General features: G+C 47.6%; 1 protein-coding gene across 1 annotated transcript in view; it reads right to left on the reverse strand.

Moving 5' to 3' along the window:
- Positions 1–20,221, reverse strand: part of grifin (galectin-related inter-fiber protein) — a 35,911-nt gene extending 15,690 nt beyond the window's left edge. Inside the window, exons 1-2 of the mRNA XM_038820403.1 lie at positions 20,063–20,221; positions 10,369–10,448 (exon numbers count right to left, since the gene is read on the reverse strand). Coding sequence (XP_038676331.1) covers positions 10,369–10,448; positions 20,063–20,086 — 104 coding nt within the window. The 5' untranslated portion in view covers positions 20,087–20,221. The remainder of the gene's footprint in view (positions 1–10,368; positions 10,449–20,062) is intronic.
- Positions 20,222–20,458: the final 237 nt, after the last annotated feature.

Raw genomic sequence — 20,458 nt, forward strand, 5'->3', positions numbered from 1 at the left:
GTGGAGATGGTTGACAGCTTCAAATTCCTTGCTGTGCACATCACCAACAATCTGTCCTGGTCCACCCACGTCGACACTATGGCCTAGAAAGCACAACAGCGCCTATATTTTCTCAGAAAACTATGGAAATTTGGCAAGTCCACATTGACTCTTACCAACTTTTACAGATGCCCCATAGAAAGCATTCTATCTGGTTGCATTACAGCCTGGTATGGCAACTGCTCAGCCCAAGAAATTACAGAGAATCGTGAACATAGCCCAGTCCATCACACAAACCCGCCTCCCAGCCATTGACTCTAACTACACCTCCTGCTGCCTTGGGAAGCAGGCAGCATAATCAAAGACTGCTCCAACCCAGATTCTTTGTGCTTCCAATCTCTTCCATTGGGCAGGACATACAAAAGTCAGAAAACATGCACTAACAGGTTCAAAAACAGCTTCTTCTTCGCTGTTACCAGACTCCTGAATGACCTTCTTATGGACTGAATTGATCTCTCCACACATTGGGCAGCACAGTGGTTAGCACAGTTGTTTCACAGCGCCAGGGACCCGGGTTTGATTTCCGGCTTGGGTGACTGTCTGTGTGGAGTCTGCACGTTCTCCCCGTGTCTGCGTGGGTTTCCTCTGGGTGCTCTGGCTTCCTCCCACAAGTCCCAAAAGGGGTGCTTGTTAGGTGAACTCGAAATTCTGCATTCTCCCTCAGTGTATCCGAACAGGCGCTGGAATGTGGCGACTAGGGGATTTTCACAGGAACTTCATTGCAGTATTCATGTAAGCCTACTTATGACACTAATAAAGATTACTTTATCTTCTCTACTAAGTAGTACTACACGCCGTATGCTTCACCTGATGTCTGTGTCTATGTATTTACATTGTGTATTTATGTATGTCCTACGTTTTTCGTGTATGGAACGATCTGTCTGGACTGTACATAGAACAATACTCATCACTGTACCTCGGTGATAGTAAACCCAAATCCAATCTTGGTGCAATGAAAGTTAAATTAAATAAATCCCCATCAGAAATGCCAACCCATGCTCCATTAGCACATGCACAACACAATTCTGCATCGCTGCAACATAAGTAAAATACTTCAGAGGCTGGAATATTGAAAGAAGAGAAAATGTTGGAAATACTCATTAGGTCAGGCAGAATGTATGGAGACAGAAACAGTGCTAATTGAAGGATTTTAAATCCATAAAAATAGGAGGGTTTGGGCCGGACGAGATGCCAAAAATCTGTATTCAAACACCAGCTGGCGTAATTTCAGTTTTAACAGAGGTGGGATAGGGCGAGATGGGATCTGCTCCCAGGTGGTGGGTTAACAGTTTAAATGAGTTATAATGAGTCTGTGTGAGGGTGGCGCAGTGGCGCAGTGGTTAGCTGCCTCACGGTGCCATGGATCCAGGTTCAACCCTGGCCCTGGGTCACTCTGCGCCTCTGCTTGGGTCTCACCCACACTAGCCAAGATGTACAGGGTAGGTGAATTGGTCACGCTGAATAGCTCCTTAATTGGAAAAAAAAATACGGTACTCGAAAATTATTTTAAAGAAATAACGAGTCTGTGTGTCTCACGTTACCCAAAACAGAATCCTGGTAGGCCTTGTTTCCTAGGCCTTGGGAAACCTCTGGATCCAATTCCTGCTTCCTGCAATGTGACCAACCAACAATCCATAACCCTTCCAATTTCCTCCACAAGGCCTCTGATCCTCTCACTAGCCTGGCTGGACCCTTCTGACCTTCCATGACCCTTGCCATCTTCACCTTGCCTGGCTCCATACATTGATCAACCCCTACTCCAGCCTCACCGATCTTCCTTGGCTCCGGATTCTGACCTTCCTACCCTCCTCCGTTCCAATCCTGATCTTCCTTGCTCCTTTCCAACGCCCACCCAAAGCCCGCCTTCGCCCCCTCCCCTTCCCCACCCACCTCTCCCTGAAGGCCTAATAGCTTAGGTGCCAGTCTCTTAGTCTGGCCGGCTGGCTGTGTCCATGATGCAGAGACAAAAAATGGTAATCAAATCTTACCGTTAAATTCAGCAACAACTGAGGGAAACTCACCCTATGGAACTTTCTCACCTACACCCAACTTCCTCCCCATCTCATCCAGCCCAATATTTCAGGCCAATGGCCTTTCATCAGATCCATACCACTGCTTTTGGTATTTTTCGTAACATGTTGGCCTATTATGAAAAGAGACATTCACATTTAAAACACATCGCAATTCCTGTACAGATCGTCATTGCATGCAAAAATATGCGCAGGATAAGAGAATGCTGGTGTTCAGAAAAATCATTATCCATAACATTTAAATGTGGGGCACTCAATCCCTCAGTGGCGAATTTATTGCATTGCCTGGTGCTGTATCTTACACTGCAGACACTTCCGTTCTAATGAAAGGTCATCGATCTGAAACATTCACGCTCTTTCTCTCTCTGCAGGCACTACCTGACCTGCTGAGTATTTCCAGCAATTTCTGTGTTTTTTTTTAAACACCTCAGCTTCGATCTGCTGCCTGAGCTGAGTTGGGCAATCTGAGCCAGGGTCTTATCTAATGGCACGTATTTGTAAGCTGTTAAACGACCCTGAATCATGGCCCTTTCTGCAGACCTCACTGGAGGTTGAAGAATAGCCGAAAGCTGTCAGCTTCCGGATGTGATATCAACGTGTGACTGCAGTTTTTAACTGAACTACAATCCATGCGTTTCAAATGTAATTCTTGTCCCTATACTCACACCCAGGCAGTGTTGCAATTCCATTTGCAAGACTCCCCTGTCATTTCAAATTGAATGAATTTGCCTAAATGTAAAGATTGTTGACTTTAAGCTCTTGCTGCAGTGTCAACCTTTATCATTCAACAACCACACTTTGACTAGATCAAGGGTATTTAATTTAATGTGTTTAATGGAGTGAGACAAATCTGAAGTTAGAAAAGCCAAAACGGAACGAGTTAACAATAGACAGAGAAAAGAAAGAAAATAAGATCAGACAGAGAGAAAGACATTAGTTCTAGAGGGAGACAATGAGAAAGAAACTGCTCCAGTGTTATAGCATAAATCACAGACTGCAGCCTTGACTTTGATGACAGGTGCCGCGATGTATTATAGAAGTGTTGATGCCAACTGTCTCCTGTAATACAATGTACCATGTTAGCAGGTTCTTTACATCAAGCTGTTGAAGAGCTAATGGCAGCTATTATAAATGTCAGTAAAGGAACTTGCTTTTATTTAGTGCCTTTTATGATCCAAGGTGCTTCACATGAACAATTCTTAAATTTGACACCCAGTCTGATGAGGAGATATTAAAGGCAGGAGGCAGATAGGTCCTTGTCATCTCCCCAAAGGAAGGGAGCATGAGGGAGAGAGAAAGAGGGGCAGAAGGGTTTAGGGAGGGTATTCCAGAGTTCAGAGCCTGCAGAATGCAGAGTTGCCAAGTGGTGAAGAGATAAAACTGGAGATGAGAACGAGGCCAGAATTGGAGAAGTGCAGAGTTCTTGGAAGATTTTAGGACTGCAAGAGATTATGGAGATAGGAAGGGCTGAAGCCATAGTGCATTTGAAAACAAGGATGAGCATTTTAAAATGGAGGTGTTGCTGGACCAGGAGCCTCTGTGTGACAGGACGCACAGGTGTAATGGATGAGCCAGTCGCGGTGCGAGCTAGGCTGTGGGCAGTGGGCAATAGAGGTTTGAATGAGCTCAGGTTTCTGGAGGTCAGTCAGGAGGGCATCGGAAGTGTCAAATCTGAAGATAGCAAAGGATAGGATGAGGATTCCTGCAGCAGATGAGCTGAGGTTGGAGAGTTGGCGATAATGGCTTTGCGGTGGACTGGATATGGGTGGGCAGTCACTATCAGAATCACAGGCAGCCAAGGTTGGAACAAATGAGTCAGCCTCAGCCTTTGATAATGGTCAGCGGTAGGGATGGAGTCAGTGGTCAAGGAACAGTGTTTGTGGCATAGACCAAAGACAATGGGGTGGATTGCACTTGGGAGTGGGCGTGAAATTTAAAGCCCGGAGGTTAACAGTGGGTAGGATTTTAAAGATGGTGAGAGAATCAGTGCAAAATCCGCAGCCGCTGACTCTCAAACTCCCACTGCCATTTAACACTCACTTCAGCATTGATTGGCAGTGGGCAGGTCTTCCATCCACCTTTGGAAGGCAGTACCACCCCATAGAGCTGTCAGCCAATCAGATTGGCTGACAGCTCACCAACCCAGCCAGGCACAGTGCTGTAGGCCCAGATGCGGCACTGCAGCACTCTGCCTGGGACTAGGTCCTGGGGTAGCAAGGTAGGGAATGCATGGGAGAGGGGGTGGCGAGTCAGGAGAGGGGTAAATGTGGCATCGGAGGTGGGAGGGTTAGTAGGCCAGGGGGCAGTGGGGGGAGGGGAGTGTGGGGGAGTGGAACCCAGAGCTCCAACATCACAGAGGGTGGGTGGGGGGAAGGTACCCTGACTTTGAGGGGGCCTCGAGAGCAAGGTGTCCAACCACCGCCCCTCCCCCCACAACTTTCTGGCCAAGGTGGAGAAAAGTATAAATGTCATTTTTTCACCCTACCCCCACCCAGTCCCACCAATCTAAAAATTGAGGCTGGATGAGATAAGGCCTTTAAGTGGCCATTAAGTGGTGAAAAGGCAGGTTCCCACTCAAGGCCCTGCCTGCCCCAAGCATGAAATTGCGTCTGGGATTGGACGTGATGCTTCTCGAGGGGAATCCTCTCCATTCAGTTGTATGCTCGGCCCAGCCTCAGAATATATCTGGGGCCGGGGGGGGGGGGGGGGGGGGGGGGGGGGGGGAGTGTAAAATTCTGCCCAGAGTGTTAAGATGCTGACTCCAGCTCATTGACTTTCATATTTAACATCAGGCTGTGTTGAATGATGCTCAATTTCAACACATTAATCGCTCATTTACAGTGGGGGTTTAACTGTGGATGCACACACCTCTCAGAACTTTGTACCAATATGTACTGAATACTTACAAATGCTTCCTTGCCTTGTTGTGTGTGGAGTGCTTTGTTCCCTGTACTGGTGCTGCGGAGAAGGCAGGAAATTGGGAATGAGAAACATATTGAATGGCGGAGCAGACTCGATGGGCCGAATGAGCTAATTCTGCTCCTATATCTTATGGTCTTATGGTGCTGGGAAGCGAGTGTCATGTGTTTGGAAGTTTGGAGTCTGATCTTCGCTGTGAATTAGTGATCTATTAGATTAGCATGGTGCCATATATGTATTGGACCACTGATGAGGACCAAGATGATCAGGAGCAGATCAGGGTGAACGGGACTGACTGGATTATCCAACAGGGAGCCAGCATGGACTAGATGAGTTGACTGGCTTCCTTCTGTGCTGTGCTGATTCAATGGTGAGGTGCGGCATGAAAGAGGCCACACACATAGCACAGGGTCCAGAGGTAGACGTTCAGCTTCCTCGACATGTTCCAATTTTAGTGTTTCAGGAGACTAGGTTCTCGTGTCAGTGGCAGGTCGATGATCTGTTGGAATGAGGCTTGCTGCTTCGCTGACCTGATGGCCACACTTTACCCCTGCTTGTCAGAGTCACCACTTTCAACGACTTGATCACTGGCTCCTCCCAGGGCTCAAGCGAGTGACATCAGCAGATTCGTGTAGTCAGCTGTTCCCAAATGCTTCAGACACGATTGCTTGGTTAGCGTGGAAGGCAATTGTGCCAACTTTGCCACTAATGATGACAGCCAGAGTGAGTGGGTGCTTGTGCTTTCAGCTCCAGCTGGCATGATCGATTGCACACACCTGGCAAATAAGGCACCTAGGATCATTGAGACGTGTTCATCAATAGCAAGGGTTTTCATTCTGTCAATGCGCAGCATATATGCAACCACAAAAGATGCTTATGCTAATGTGTGCAGGATTCCCCTGAGAAAATCACTTGATGCTTTTCATCCCGAAACAGGTTTCGTCCCTGATCTTTCCACTCCTTAATGCCGACGGTGCAGAGAAAAAGGGATACGCACTTAAAAGGCCAATGACCCCTGTGAGAGGTCCAAGTATGCGGCCTAGAAGTGATACAGTGAATGCTGTATGACAAACAGATGTTTGTTTGAGCTAGGCATGAGTACACTGAAGATGTCCTTCAGGTGCCTGGACAGATTTGGAAGTGCCCATCAGTATGCACCTGCCAGTTTAAAAAATAAATTCATTCATGGGATGTGGGCATCACTGGCTGGGCCTACATTTATTGCCCATCCCTAATTGCCCTTGAGCTGAGTTGCTCGCTTGGCTTTTTCAGTGTCTCCAGAATGATTTGCTCTGCTCTGCAACAAGGTTTGCACCTGCAGGGGGAACAAGGAACAGAGCCTTTTCAGACCATTACGAGGAGGGGAGAAGCAGAGCAACATGATGCTGCCAAGACACCAGCAGTGGCAAACATTGGTGCCTGAGTTCCCCTCATTATTGTGAGGTTTGCTTAGATTCCACCAGTCAACCTTCTGCAAATACCACTATCCTCCCCTTTGCCATGCCCCCCAACATAAAGCAGCTCTGCAACTAACCAGGTATCCCTTTCATAGATTCCCATTCCTCGTTGTCAATTCACATCTTACTCTTCATCACAAACCAAAAGGTCACTTACCAGTCAGCAACAGAGTGGGAACAGATAACCTTTGTGTGGCTGAACAGAAACTCAACAATCTAACACTGTGTAACATACCCCCATGTAAAACTACAAATCTTCCTCTCCAGAGCACTTCGACATATGCAATGCCTGTAGCTTTGGCAGAACGATACAGACAGGGTGCTCAGATCCCTGTTCTAACTGCTCAGATGCTCTTCGATGACATCCTCTGGGCTTTCAAACCCATGAGGGTCCTTCCAAGGACTGCCCTATCAGCACCCTGTGTGGGGGCAGATTCAGTCATCAGGGCACAAGGCTGCAAACGAGCTATTGACTGGGGTGGAGGCTAGTGGGTGAGAAGGAACATAGAACCATAGCAAATAGGAGCAGGAGTAGGCCATTCGGCCCTTCAATCCTGCTTCACCATTCATTGTGATCATGGCTGAACTTCCAACTCAGTAACATGTTCCTGCTTTCTCCCCATACCATGTGATCCCCTTCACTCCATGTGCTATATCTAACTCCTTCTTGAAAACATACAGGCTGGGATTCTCTGACTCACCGATTCTGTGGCGTCGATTTTTGGGCGACCGTGGGATTGCCGCCGCGCTTTCAACGGCCCCCTCGGCGATTCTCTGGGACTCGGCGGGTGGAGTGCCCGCTGAGTTCGGCCAAGTCCCACCAGCGTGGGTTACGTATGGTCCCACCCGACGAGACCTCGGAGTTCTGTCTGCAGGGGCCGTCCCGATGGGGAGGGGTGGGGGGGATCCGACCCGGCGGAGGCCTCCACGATGGCCTGGCCGGCAATCAAGGCGTTCCGATCGGGCTGAGGGCTAGGTCCATGGGGGCCTATGTTCCTCTGCACCGGGCCCCTGTATTGCCCAGGGCCTGTATAATTGCAGCAAGACATCCCTGCTCCTGTACTTGAATCTTCCCACTATGAAGGTCAACAGACCATCTGCCTTCTTCGCTGCCTGCTGGACCTGCATGCTTAGGGGAGTGCTCTGACCGAAACTCCCCACTCTAAGACCCTTTCAACATTATTTTGTGTCCCAGCCAGATGTCACTGTTCAAAGTGAGCTGCAGATGAATGGGATGATGAATGACCAAGACTGGAATATAATTCTTCCTCATTAAGGTGGAACTCTGAGGGAAGAATCTTTCTGGTCCCATGGAGATGGATTTGAAAATTGGGACTAAGAGTAAACTTAGAGATCGGGCTGGATGAATATTGGCGGCAGCTACTCACCTAGTAATAGCTGTATCCCAAAACCATCAATTGGGAGCCTAATGAAGGGGAATGGGGAGAATTCCATTGGGAATTTTGGGCAATGGAGCTGCCTCTCGCGGAGTGCTGAGCCTGTGGGGTGGCAGGTCAGGATGTCTTTGGAGCCAGAGTCTCTGTGCCCCGATGATGGCACCATGGGTAGTAAAAGCTACACCCGTAGTCCAAGCAGCGCCTACCAGCTCTCCCCAGTTCATTTTGAGATTTCCGGCACATTTCTTGCTCTCCCCTTTCTGCCTGAGCAGCCCTGACCCCTCCTGGTGAGGATCCCGGCCTTCCAATGGCGCAGGTCCTCTGATTGGGCCGGCAGTCCTGTGATCCCGCCCGCTGTCCTTGCTTGGATGGTGCAGGTGGCCAATTCGGAGGCGATCTTTTGGAAGATTATTCCGGAACGTGCACTGCAGACCCACAGCGCAGCTGGATTGGGAATGGGTCCCACTGAAGAAAATAAACAATTACCAGAACATTCCACTCACAGTTTGCAAGCCATTGGTGAGACCTTTCCGGCACACTTTTGATTGACATGTTTTATGCTTCCTGCAGGGGCCACTCTTTCCGTGGTGAGTACAACATGGCAAAGGCCTGTGACATCATGCTGCACATGCTTAACATGGACTCCTCCAATCTATCTGCATGGGGCAGCCTGAACACCTCCCAATATATGCTGTGGTTCCAGGAGTACCCTATCCCTCACAACTTCTATGCCCAGCAGAGAAGAGCCTTGAGTGTTGTGTGGCCCCCACATAGACTCTTTTCAGCTGCTCCTTTCTACATGATGTGCTCTTGCTCACATCTGATGTGAGTCCCCAGGTCAAAACCCAACTATCTGCCTTAGAATAGAATAGGATCCCTACAGTACAGAAGGCAGCCATTCAACCCATCGAATCTGCACCGACCCTTCCTATCTATGCCCACTCCCCGCCTTATCCTCGTAGCCCCACCTAACCTACAGTCCTTGGACCTGCAGGGGCAATTTAGCAAGGGCAATCAACCTAACCTGCACATCTTTGGACTGTGGGAGGAAACTGGAGCACCCGGAAGAAACCCACGTAGACACAGAAAGTGCAAACGCCACACAATCACCAAAGTCGGAACTCTGGCACTGTGAGGCAGCAGTGCTAACCATTGTGTCACCGTGCCACCTTGTTAGTCCTAGTCAAGTGTGAGTATCTGAGTTACTGCATGGTCTGAATGATGGTGCACCCTCAGAAGGTCTCCACTCCTCTCGCTCCTCATCCTAACTGCACCACCTCCTGCCTCCCACTTTAATGCCCTGTGAGAAATAAAAGACATGAATGAGGATGGTCAAGGTAAGAATGTTTTAAGTGATCATTGTGCACATGATCATATTAGATTTACTGCTGTTATCAACATGAGTGTACACTATGTGGCTATGTGGATATTGAATTTTGTCACCGGGTATTTGGAAGACCCCCATTTTTCTCCATCTCCCAGAACTGGGGCAGCACGGCGGCACAGTGGTCAGCACCCGGGTTCAATTCTGACCTTGGATTGACTGTCTGTGTGGAGTTTGTACGTTCTCCCTGTGTCTGCATGGGTTTCCTTCAGGTACTCTGCTTTCCTCTCACAGTCCTAAGATGCACGGGGTAGGTGGATGTGCAGGTTAGGTTATGGGGTTGCGGGGGTAGGGCGGGGTGGGCATGGGTGGAGTGCTTATTCGAAGAGTCGGTGCAGACTCGATGGGCCAAATGGCCTCCTTCTGCACTGTAGGAATTCTATGATTTCTACGCACAGTGCTTCATGCTCTCCAGCTGATGGTTGCAAGATGGCTGAAAGACCATCCTTGTTTCTCTCCTTTGTGTCAAAGGGCGAAGAAGAGAATGAGAAAATATATTGAGATGAAGGGAAGAGGGAAGGTGAAGAGGTGAGAAAAAGAATGCGAAGCGTATACCTCAGGAAAATGGGACCAGGAGCACTCATTAACGTTCCCTTGTAGTCATTGATGCTCCTACGTCTCTTTGGGTCACAGTTGGGTGTACAATCATCCTGATTAGAGGGTGAACAGACTTCAGCACTGCAGTGCAGGTAAACCTGTCCAGAGATAGGCTGCTCCAACTTTCCATCCAAGAAAACAAAGGTCTGCACTTCAAACCGTTTGTGATGTGTTGGGAACTACAGGCCAGAAAACACACCCACTAGGTGTAGAAGAGTCTGGTAGTCATCACCCTCATAGGGACACCCATCCACCAGGAGACTCCATTGCAAGTAATTTGAGCTTTGGAGGAGCAGAGTCTGGTCTCCCTCTGCCCTCACCTCATATCCACACATGCACCCTTCCAGAAGCGGCTGCTGAATGGAGGTTCTGAGTGGAACACCAGCTCATCTTCAGAAATATCTCTAATTTCTGCGGATGTGTGAGCGGAAGGGGTCTGTTGTGTAATAATATGGATTGGTTTCACTTCCCTTGATGGCAACGTGGGGTTATGTCAGCAATGAAAATGTATCATGATGGTGGCAGACCGCACACTTTTCAATTACCTTTTGGCTTCTGAGGTTGGTTCACCCTTCAGAGTCACATTCCAACCAGGACACAGGCCCTCAGGACACATAGCTTCAAACTGCCCACAAACAGAAAGGTTAACAGCATTTTATTTTAAAAATCCACTTCTCTTTAAATAAGCAATTATGCACATTTCATTTTCTCCCCAGCTAATTCATTTTCCCAGGAAACCTTTCCAGGAAGTTGTTGGGTCCAGCTGCCCTCACGCCCTTGGCCCTCTGCCTCATAAATTCTTACCCGCTAGACTGTCACTGGGAGGTCGCCACCATTTTGCTGGCGGGGGTCTCCTCATGTAGTGTGGCAGGTAGGACAATCACCATGGGCAAAATGATGACAGCGCCATTAAACTGTTCCTAAGTGAGCCTTTAATGATGGAGATTGGCTTTCCACCTCCTTTGAATGGGTAGCCTCTCCACATCTGGTTCTGCCGTTGGCTAAAATTCCCGACGGCAGGAAGCACTGGGTAGCTGATCCGACACGGTTCTCTGTGATTTTATCAGAGCCTCCCACCTTCCCGCACTTCTCCTGGTAACTAAGAGTTAATGCAGAAAATATTGATTCAAGTATTATCTATGTCTGTATGCTAACAGCATCAATAGTCTTTTTCCATCCTAATTTTCAAATATGTTCCTTTGTTTCAATACCATTTTGCACTATTGGATAATGTTGGAAAATTACAACCTGAGAGCTTGGAAGACATCTAATATATTAAGGAGTGTATAATAACAGACTGTGAATGAGTAATTATATGATTGTCTTTCAACAAATGTGAATAATAAAAAACAATCAATTAAAGTAACATTGAAGAGAGGGGTGGCACGGTGGCACAGTGGTTAGCACTGCTGCCTCACAGCGCTGAGGTCCCAGGTTCGATCCCGGCCCCGGGTCACTGTCCGTGTGCAGTTTGCAGGTTCCCCCTGTGTCTGCATGGGTCTCACCCCCACAACCCAAAGATGTGCAAGATAAGTGGATTGGCCAGGCTAAACTTGCCCCTTAATTGTAAAAGAAAATGAATTGGGTACTTTAAATTTAACATCGAAGAGTATAGTGCCTAGATAGTTCCACAGCTTGAAGATAGTTGTAATGTGTTAAGCTATTCAGTTCATTTCTCTAAATTTGTGCATTAGTAGAAGCAAAAATATATCTGATGGCAATGAATATATTAAATTCTGATTTGACACAGGCTAAATATTTTCAAATCTGCATTAAATGAGATGTGTGCAGGAAAACTTCGAAAAGCATAGATTTGAAGCATAATTGGAAGTACTCAGGTCAGTGTCTGAGCTAATATTTGAATATATTCAGCCCCTGAGTGAGCTCCAACTTCACTGATGCGAAACCAAAGTTCCTGGCTCAAACCTTATACAGATGCCTGAGGGAAGTTTCGCTTTCATTTCCATTCGAGCAGACAAAGATGTGTGGACTTCTGCGCTACTCATTCCATTTTAGAGGAGAAAGACTGATTTAGCTTCTGCCTCACAGTAATGGGAGCTTCAACATCCAGATATTTCTTTACATCCCGGAAGCCAAATGAAATTTTCCAACAATGTGATGTGTAAGCAGTTGTAATTCAGCGTGAAAATTCAAACTGCTTCGGGGGGTGAGAATGAAAACACAAGCCCTCTTGGATTGCAGAAATTGCATGCTTTTATTAATTTATTTCTGGGATGTGGGTGCTGTTTGCAAATCCAGCATTAATTGCCCTTGAGAAGATGGTGGTGAGCTTCCTTCTTGAGACACTGCAGTCGATGTGGCGTAAACACACTCATAGTGCTATTAGGGAGGGAGCGCCAGGATTTTGGCCCAGCCTATCTCACCCAGTGTCCTTTGGTGGTTTACCCATTAGAAGTGTGTATGTATGTGTATGTGAGTGTATGTTTCTGTGTGTGTATGTGTGTGCGTGCATGGACGTGTCTGCATGTGCTTGTCTGTGTATGTACATGTGTGTATGTGTATATGTGTGCATGCATGTGTGTGTTTGTGTGTGTCTAAGTTGTAGAAATCCTTCCTGATGATTCTCTTAATTCCCCTTTCTTTATTTTTGCCGTTATCATTTTTGATCCATGGATGCTTAATGAACATGCATATTTAAGTCAAGCAGCAGAGAGAATGAGGAATTCACAAAGTTGCAACATAGTATATGGTGCTAGATTTGGACAGCAAGACCCAGATTTTTCAGCACGCGAGAGATGGGATGGGGCTCGGTTCGATTGATTGTCTGGTGACCCGTGAATTGACCAAAAAGGCGCTATTCTGCCTGGAAACAGGTGGTGATTGGATCCTGCCTGAGTGGATTGATTTTCAGAGACCGAAAGAGCTCAATTTGAATCCTGGACACTCAGGCTAATGTCCTTCCCTCATTCTCTCTCTGCCTCTCCAGAAATGTTGTGAGTTGCTTTATATCTGAAACTCCAGAGACCTGGATGCCTCAACAGTGAAAACTATTACAGGCTACAAACAGAGACCTGGATCAGAAAGCTTACTTTGAAAGAAGGTCTGCTTAAAGACTGCCATCTGAAACAAAGACTCTTTTTATCCTTTTACTTATTATTTTAATTACTCTCTTCCCCTCTGTGTTTGTCTGTCTTGTGTGTGTGTGTGTGTGTGTGTGTATGTGAGTGTGTGTGTGTGTATAGATGGGGGGGGCAAGTTAAAGTGGGGGTTTAGGAATTAGATAATGGTTAACCAGTTGGTATTTGCTGCAGATTTCATTATAGTTCTTGTTATAAATAAAAAGGTGTATACATTTACAAACCCGGTGACTGAAATTATTGGGGAGCCAAGGGCCAAAGACTTTGGGTATTTGTCAAGTGGGGCTGGAATTGACCATGCCTGGCCCATGGTGTCATAAAATATGTGTATGCATGCGTATTTTATGGTCATTGAATGCGCACAGGCTTTGGATTGGCTGTGATGTTCCTTTGATTTAATTATCTATCAATGCACATTGAGAATGTTCACGTATAAAGGATTGTGACTTAGAAAAGTATTATAGTCTGCCTCAGGTAGAACCATATCCCAGCATAGACTCAATTGTCACTATAGAAGAGGGGAGTTACTGGAAAAGCATAATGTAAGCATGAATTTGCAGTGCTGTCACTGATTTCAGCAAATTAAAAACAACAAAAGGCATCAAAACTGTAATTAAAGAAAATAGTTAAAATTAATAGACCCAGAAAGAACAACAGTGGATTTGCCAGCTTCCTATAGGTGAAATTGAGCTTCTTGATAAACAGTATGGATTGGACTCCATCAAAAATAGCTCATTTGTGATAGTAAATAGTCCATATTGTTTCCCCAAACAACAATCACGTAGAATTCATACATGCCTGCCAAAATTTCAAGATGATTAAGGATGCCCTTATTTAAGAAGTGTAAACACACTCACACAGGCACTCTCCCACAGCCACAGGTCTTACCCAGTTCACAAAGCTCTGTGCATTGTGATGATCCTATTCTCTCTGAGAAATCCAGCCCTGGAATTTGTCAAGTTGGCATTCTACTTCATACTGTAACAAGATCTCTGATGGACACTCTTGGCCTCATAACAAGACTCAATTGGGCATAATCTTCAATTATAACCCGCAGGTTGCCCCTTAGTGTCCAAAGATGTGTAGATTAGGTGAGGTTACTGGGATACAGTGGGGGTGTGGGCCAAGGTAAGGTGCAGACCAGATGGGTCGAATAGCCTCCTTCGGCGGGGGCGGGGGCGGGGGGGGGCCGGGGCCGGGGGAGGCGGGGCCGGGGTAGGCGGGGCCGGGGGGGGCCGAGAGAGGGGGGACGGGGCCGAGAGGGGGGGCGGGGCCGAGGGGGGGGGGTGGACCCCGGGGGGGGGGGGGGGGGGGCGGACCGGTGGGGGGGGCGGACCCGAGGGGGGCGGACCCGAGGGGGGGCGGAGGGGCGGACCCGAGGGGGGCGGGGGGGCGGACCCGAGGGGGGCAGGGGGACGGACCCGAGGGGGGGGGGCGGACCCGAGGGGGGGGCGGACCGAGGGGGGCCGCCCTGGGGGAAGGCGTCCACCGCGCATGCGCTGGTTGGCACTGGCCCAACTGCGCATGCGGGGGACCCGAGTCTCTGGCGCCCCCTAGCACATGGCGCCCCGGGCGACTGCCCGAGTTGCCGGTGCCTTGAGCCGGCCCTGCTTTGGAGTCAAAAGGGCCGAGTTTGGCCCACTCCACAGACTTCAACATAAATAGGTTGGCCTTGTCCATGCAGCAGTGAGGGAGCCCTGCATTGCTGGGAGCATTCGCTTTTGGACAGGACATTAAATGGTGGCCCTGTCTTCTCTCTCAGCTGGACACAAAGGATTCCACAAAGAAGAGAAGACCAAATTTTTAATCTCTCAATAAATGTCACAAAAAAATCAGATAATCTTTGATAATTGAGGTAATGCACCTGATGACCAGGTGATGTCCCGGAGGACTGGAGAATAGCCAGGTTGTTCCTTTGTTTAAGAAGGGTAGCAAGGATAATCCAGGGAACTACAGGCCAGTGAGCCTTACGTCAGTGGTAGGGAAATGACTGGAGAGAATTCTTCGAGACAGAATCTACTCCCATTTGGAAGCAAGTGAACGTATTAACAAGAGGCAGCACGGTTTTGTGAAGGGGAGGTCGTGTCTCACTAACTTGATAGAGTTTTTCGAGGCGGTCACAAAAATGATTGATGCAGGTCAGCGCCGGCCCTAGGGTTGCTGGCGCCCCGGGCAAGCTGAACTTCGGCGCCCTTGTGGGGGGGGGGGGGGGGGGGGGGGGGGGGCCGAGAGGGGGGCGGAGGGACCCGAGGGGAGGGGGGCGGAGCGGACCCGAGGGGGGGGGGCGGAGCGGACCCGAGGGGGGGGGGGGCGGAGCGGACCCGGGGGGGGGGGGGGGCGGAGCGGACCCGAGGGGGGGGGGGCGGAGCGGACCCGAGTCTCTGGCGCCCCCTAGCACATGGCGCCCCGGGCGACTGCCCGAGTTGCCGGTGCCTTGAGCCGGCCCTGATGCAGGTAGAGCAGTGGATGTTGGCTGTGTGGACTTCAGTAAGGCCTTTGACAAGGTCTCTCATGGCAGACTGGTACAAAAGGTGAAGTCACACAGGATCAGCAGTAAGCTGGCAAGGTGGATACAGAACTGGCTCAGTCATAGAAGGCAGAGAGTAGCAATGGAAGGGTGCTTTTCTAATTGGAGGGCTGTGACTAGTGGTGTTCCGCAGGGATCAGTGCTGGGACCTTTGCTGTTCGTAGTAAATATAAATGATTTGGAGGGAAATGTAACTGGTCTGATTAGTAAGTTTGCGGATGACACAAAGGTTGGTGAAATTGCGGATAGCGATGAGGACTGTCAGAGGATACAGCAGGATTTAGATCCTCTGGAGAGTTGGGCAAAGAGACGGCAGATGGAGTTTAATCCGGACAAATGTGAGGTAATGCATTTTGGAAGGTCTAATACAGGTAGGGAATATACAGTGAATCATAGAATCATAGAATTAACAGTGCAGAAGAAGGCCATTATGGTAGAACCCTCAAGAGTGTTGACAGTCAGAGGGATCTAGGTGTACAGGTCCACAGGCCACTGAAAGGGGCAACACAGGTGGAGAAGGTAGTCAAGAAGGCATACGACATGCTTGCCTTCATTGGCCGGGGCAGTGAGTATAAAAATTGGCAAGTCATGTTGCAGCTGTATAGAAACTTAGTTAGGCCACACTTGGAGTATAGTGTTCAATTCTGGTCACCACACTACCAGAAGGATGTGGAGGCTTTAGACAGGGCGCAGAAGAGATTTACCAGGATGTTGCCTGGTATGGAGGGCATTAGCTAAGAGGAGAAGTTCAATAAACTTGGTTTGTTCTCACTGGAACGACGGAGGTTGAGGGGCAACCTGATAGAGGTCTACAAAACTTATGAGGGGCATAGACAGGGTGTATCGTCAGAGATTCTTTTCCAGGGTAGAGGGGCCAATTACTAGGGGGCATAGGTTTAAGGTGCGAGGGGCAAGGTTTAGAGGAGATGTACGAGGCAAGTTTTTTACCCAGAGGGTATTGGGTGCCTGGAACTCGCTGCCGGAGGAGGTGGTGGAAGCAGGGACGATAGTGACATTTAAGGGGCATCTTGACAAATACATGAATAGGATGGGAATAGAGGGATCCGGACCCCAGAAGTATAGAAGATTTTAGTTTAGACAGGAGCATGGTCGGCGCAGGCTTGGAGGGCTGAATGGCCTGTTCCTGTGCTGTACTTTTCTTTGTTCTTTGATATTTGTGAGGGTTTTGCTGCATGCAAATTGACTGCCATATTTCCTTCATGTCAAGGTGACTACATTTCAAGTATTTACTTAACTGGCTGCAAAACATTTTGGTCCTGAGGTCAAAGGTCCAAATAAGTACAAGTTATTTTCTTTCTATCGAAGACGCTAACCTTTGTTATAAAAATCATGTCCATATACATTTGGAAATTATCAGGCATCCCCATTCATTGGGCAGAATTGTATGACCCTCTCGCCCAGAGCCAGAACCATAAAATGTGGCGAGCCGTTTTAAACTCCATTGGCTCCAGCAGGAAAATTCCAGCCATTGAATCATAGCATCAGAAAATTGTTACAGCACAGGAGGCCATTCGGCCCATCATATCCATGTCGGCTCTCTGCAAGAGCAACTCAGCTAGTCTTACTTCCCCACCATTTTCCTACACAACCTGCAAATCTTTTCTCTACAGATTATAATCAAACTCCCTTTCGAAAGCCTTGAAAGAATCTGCCTGTACCACACACTCAGGCAGTGCATTCCGGATTCGACTGATTTAAACAATACATTCCCTCATCTCGCCTTTAGTTCTTTTGTCAATCACCTTAAATTGTGGTCCTCTGTTTCCCGACCCTTTAGTCAAAGAGGACAGTTTTTCACGATTTCCGCTATCCAGATCCCTCATGATTTTGAACTCCTCGATCGATTCTCCTCTCAAACTGCTCTTCTCTAATGAGAACAGGCCCAGATTCTCCCATCTCCTTTTTATTTGTTTGGGATGAGGCCATCGGGACCAGCATTTGTTGCCCATTCCTAATTGCCTGTGAATTGAATGACTTGCTGGGCCATTTCAGTGGGGGCAGTTAAGAGTCAACCGCATTGCTGTGTGGCTCTGGAGTCACATTTAAGCCAGACCGGGTAAGGATGGCAGATTTCCTTCTCTGACCAGGTGGGTTTCTACAACAATCGGTAAATGGTTCCATGGTCATCATCAGAGTTTTAATTCCAGATTTTTTTTTAATTGAATGGTGGGATTCATACACAGGTCCCCAGAACATTACCCTGGATCTCTGGATTACAAGTCCACCATACCGCCACGCCACCGCCTCCCCATCTATCTACGTATCTGAAATCTCTCATCCCCAGAAGCTTTCTTGTAAATCTTTTCTGCATCCTCTCCAACGTCACAACATTCCTAAAGTGTGATGCCCAGAACTGAACACAATACTCCAGTTCAGGCTGAACCAGTGCTCCACAACAGTTCATCATAAGCTCCTTGTTTTCACACTGTGCCTATTTATAAAAGATCCCGTATGGTTTATTCATTGCTTGCTCAATCTGTCCTGCCACCGCCAGTGATTTGTGCAGACGTACTCTAGATCCCTCTGTTGCTGCATCCCATTTAGAAACAGTCTTCTTCCCAAAATGTATCACTGCTCACATCTCTGCATTGAATTTCATCTGTCACACATAAATGCCCATACCCACCAACTTGTCTACGGCCTCTTGAAAGCCCAACCATATCCTCCTCACAGTCAGTTCACAATGTTTCCATGTTTTGTGCCATCTGCTCTCGGGCTCAGCCCTAGTTTTATATTCGTCAGTCACAAGTTTTCAGAAGAAACTTTCCTCCAATAGACAGGACTCACCAAATACTTCCAAAGATGAATGGTATGCAGCAACAACAAATCCTACACTAGGGAATTGAGGATAGGGCTCTGGGTGGAAATGACTGACCTGTGGTGTCATAGGACCATACGAAATAAGAGCAGTAGTAGGCCAATTGGTCCAGGTGCCTGCCCCATCATTCAATAAGATCATGACTGGTTTGTTTGTGTTTCAAATTCCACATTCCCTCCCAGCGCGCTAGCCTTTAACCCCCTCGCCTATTAAGAATCTATTTACCTCCGTCTTATAAATATTCAGTGGCCCTGCCACCACTGCCTTCGGAGGCAGAGAGTTCAAAAGTCGCCCAATCCTCTGAGAGAAAAGATTGCATAGAATCATAGAATTTACAGTGCAGAAGGAGGCCATTCGGCCCATCGAGTCTGCACCGGCCCTTACAACGAGCACCCTATTGAAGCCCACATATCTACCCTATCCCCGTAACCCAGTAACCCCCACTTAACATTTTTTGGACACTAACGGCAATTTAGCATGGCCAATCCACGTAATCCGCATATCTTTGGACTGTGGGAGGAAATCGGAGCACCCGGAGGAAACCCACATAGACACCGAGAACGTGCAGACTCCGCACAGACAGTGACCTAGCCGGGAATCGAACCTGGAACCCTGGAGCTGTGAAGCAACTGTGCTAACCACAATGCTACTGTGCTGCCCCTCATTTGTCCTAATCTCTAACCAAAAAGGGCAACACCTAATTTTAAAGCCATGGCCCCTAGTCCGGGACTCTCAAGAGGAAACATCCTTTGCACATCCACCTTGTCCAGACTATTCAGGGTCTTATATACTTCAATCAAGTCACCTCTCACTTTTCTACCCTCTAGCGGAAACACGCCCAGTCTGTCCAAACTTTCCTTATTAGACGATCTGCTCATTCCAGTGATCAATCTAGTAAACCTCCTCTGAACCACCTTCAGCATTTACATTCTTCCTCAAATAAGGAGACCAAAACTGCACACAATATTTGAGATTTGGTCCCGTATAAATGAAGTTTAGTATCCTTACTTTTATGTTCAATTCCTTTAGTAATAAAGGATAGAATTCCATTTTCCTTCTTAATCCCTCTGCACTTTGGAATTCTGCAATCGTTCTCCAATTAAGTAATACTCTGTTTTTCTATTCTTGCTGCCAAAGCAAACAACTTCACACTTTCCCACATTACTCTCCATCTGCCAGATTTTTGACCACTCACTCAACCTATCCATATCTGTCTGCAACCTCCTTACGTCCTCTTCACAACATACTTTCCTACCTGTCTTGGCATCCTTAAATCCAGCAGAATTTTCCTTAAGATCCTGGGGCTGCATGCATGCATGTACAGCTGTTACTTAAAGCTGTTCTTTACATGTTAATACTGCATACAGATGCAACCCGAGCATTATTATTCAACTGTAATTAATGTTGAATTTAAATTTGAAAACTCTCACTAGAAAAAGGCAACAATTAAACTATTTAGGTTCCTGTTCAATTCTGAGAAACGTTCCCATTTTCAGACAGGTATTTTTTTCCCCTCCTGACATTTTGATTTATTTTTCTTCCATTTATTCTCCGACTTTTCTGGGATTGAAGCATCGACTTCCACTCTCTGATTTTGGCAGGAGGACTTAATCAAAGCACAGTGTAACGGAGATCAAGGAGTTTAATTGCGGAATACATCTCACATTGCCCTTTTCACAGTGTACGAACAAAGATAATGCTGAGGACAAGGTGCACTTTTAAATCAATAAGTAGTTCAATTGTGCAGCTGGAGATGTTTAAAACTTCGTACTCACCCTTAAAGCCATCGTGTCTGCCATGATGTAGCTGTGCACTGAGGATCTTGGACGCACATCAGCTGGGAAGCAGATATAAAGAAGGATTGGGACCACGTGGGAGTGGATTACTGACCAGACAAAGATTGGGACCACGTTGGACTGGATTACTGACCAGACAAAGCAGGAGGGAGGGGGGTCAGGGTGGGTAGGGATATGTGCCAAACACAGGAAAGCTCTTTTAAGCCTGTGGCTGTGAATTCAGTCAGCACAACCTCATGAATGGAGAAGAGATAGGACTTTCTGCGCTGAAGACCAACATTTCAATACCCCACCCCCGTGCCTCCTTGGCCTTATATTTCCATTGAGTGCCTCATGGATACTCGACGGGTCTTCGAAAAATGTTCACAAAGTAAA

This window comes from Scyliorhinus canicula, chromosome 15, assembly GCF_902713615.1.
Source record: "Scyliorhinus canicula chromosome 15, sScyCan1.1, whole genome shotgun sequence".
In the NCBI taxonomy this organism is placed as follows: Eukaryota; Metazoa; Chordata; class Chondrichthyes; order Carcharhiniformes; family Scyliorhinidae; genus Scyliorhinus; species Scyliorhinus canicula.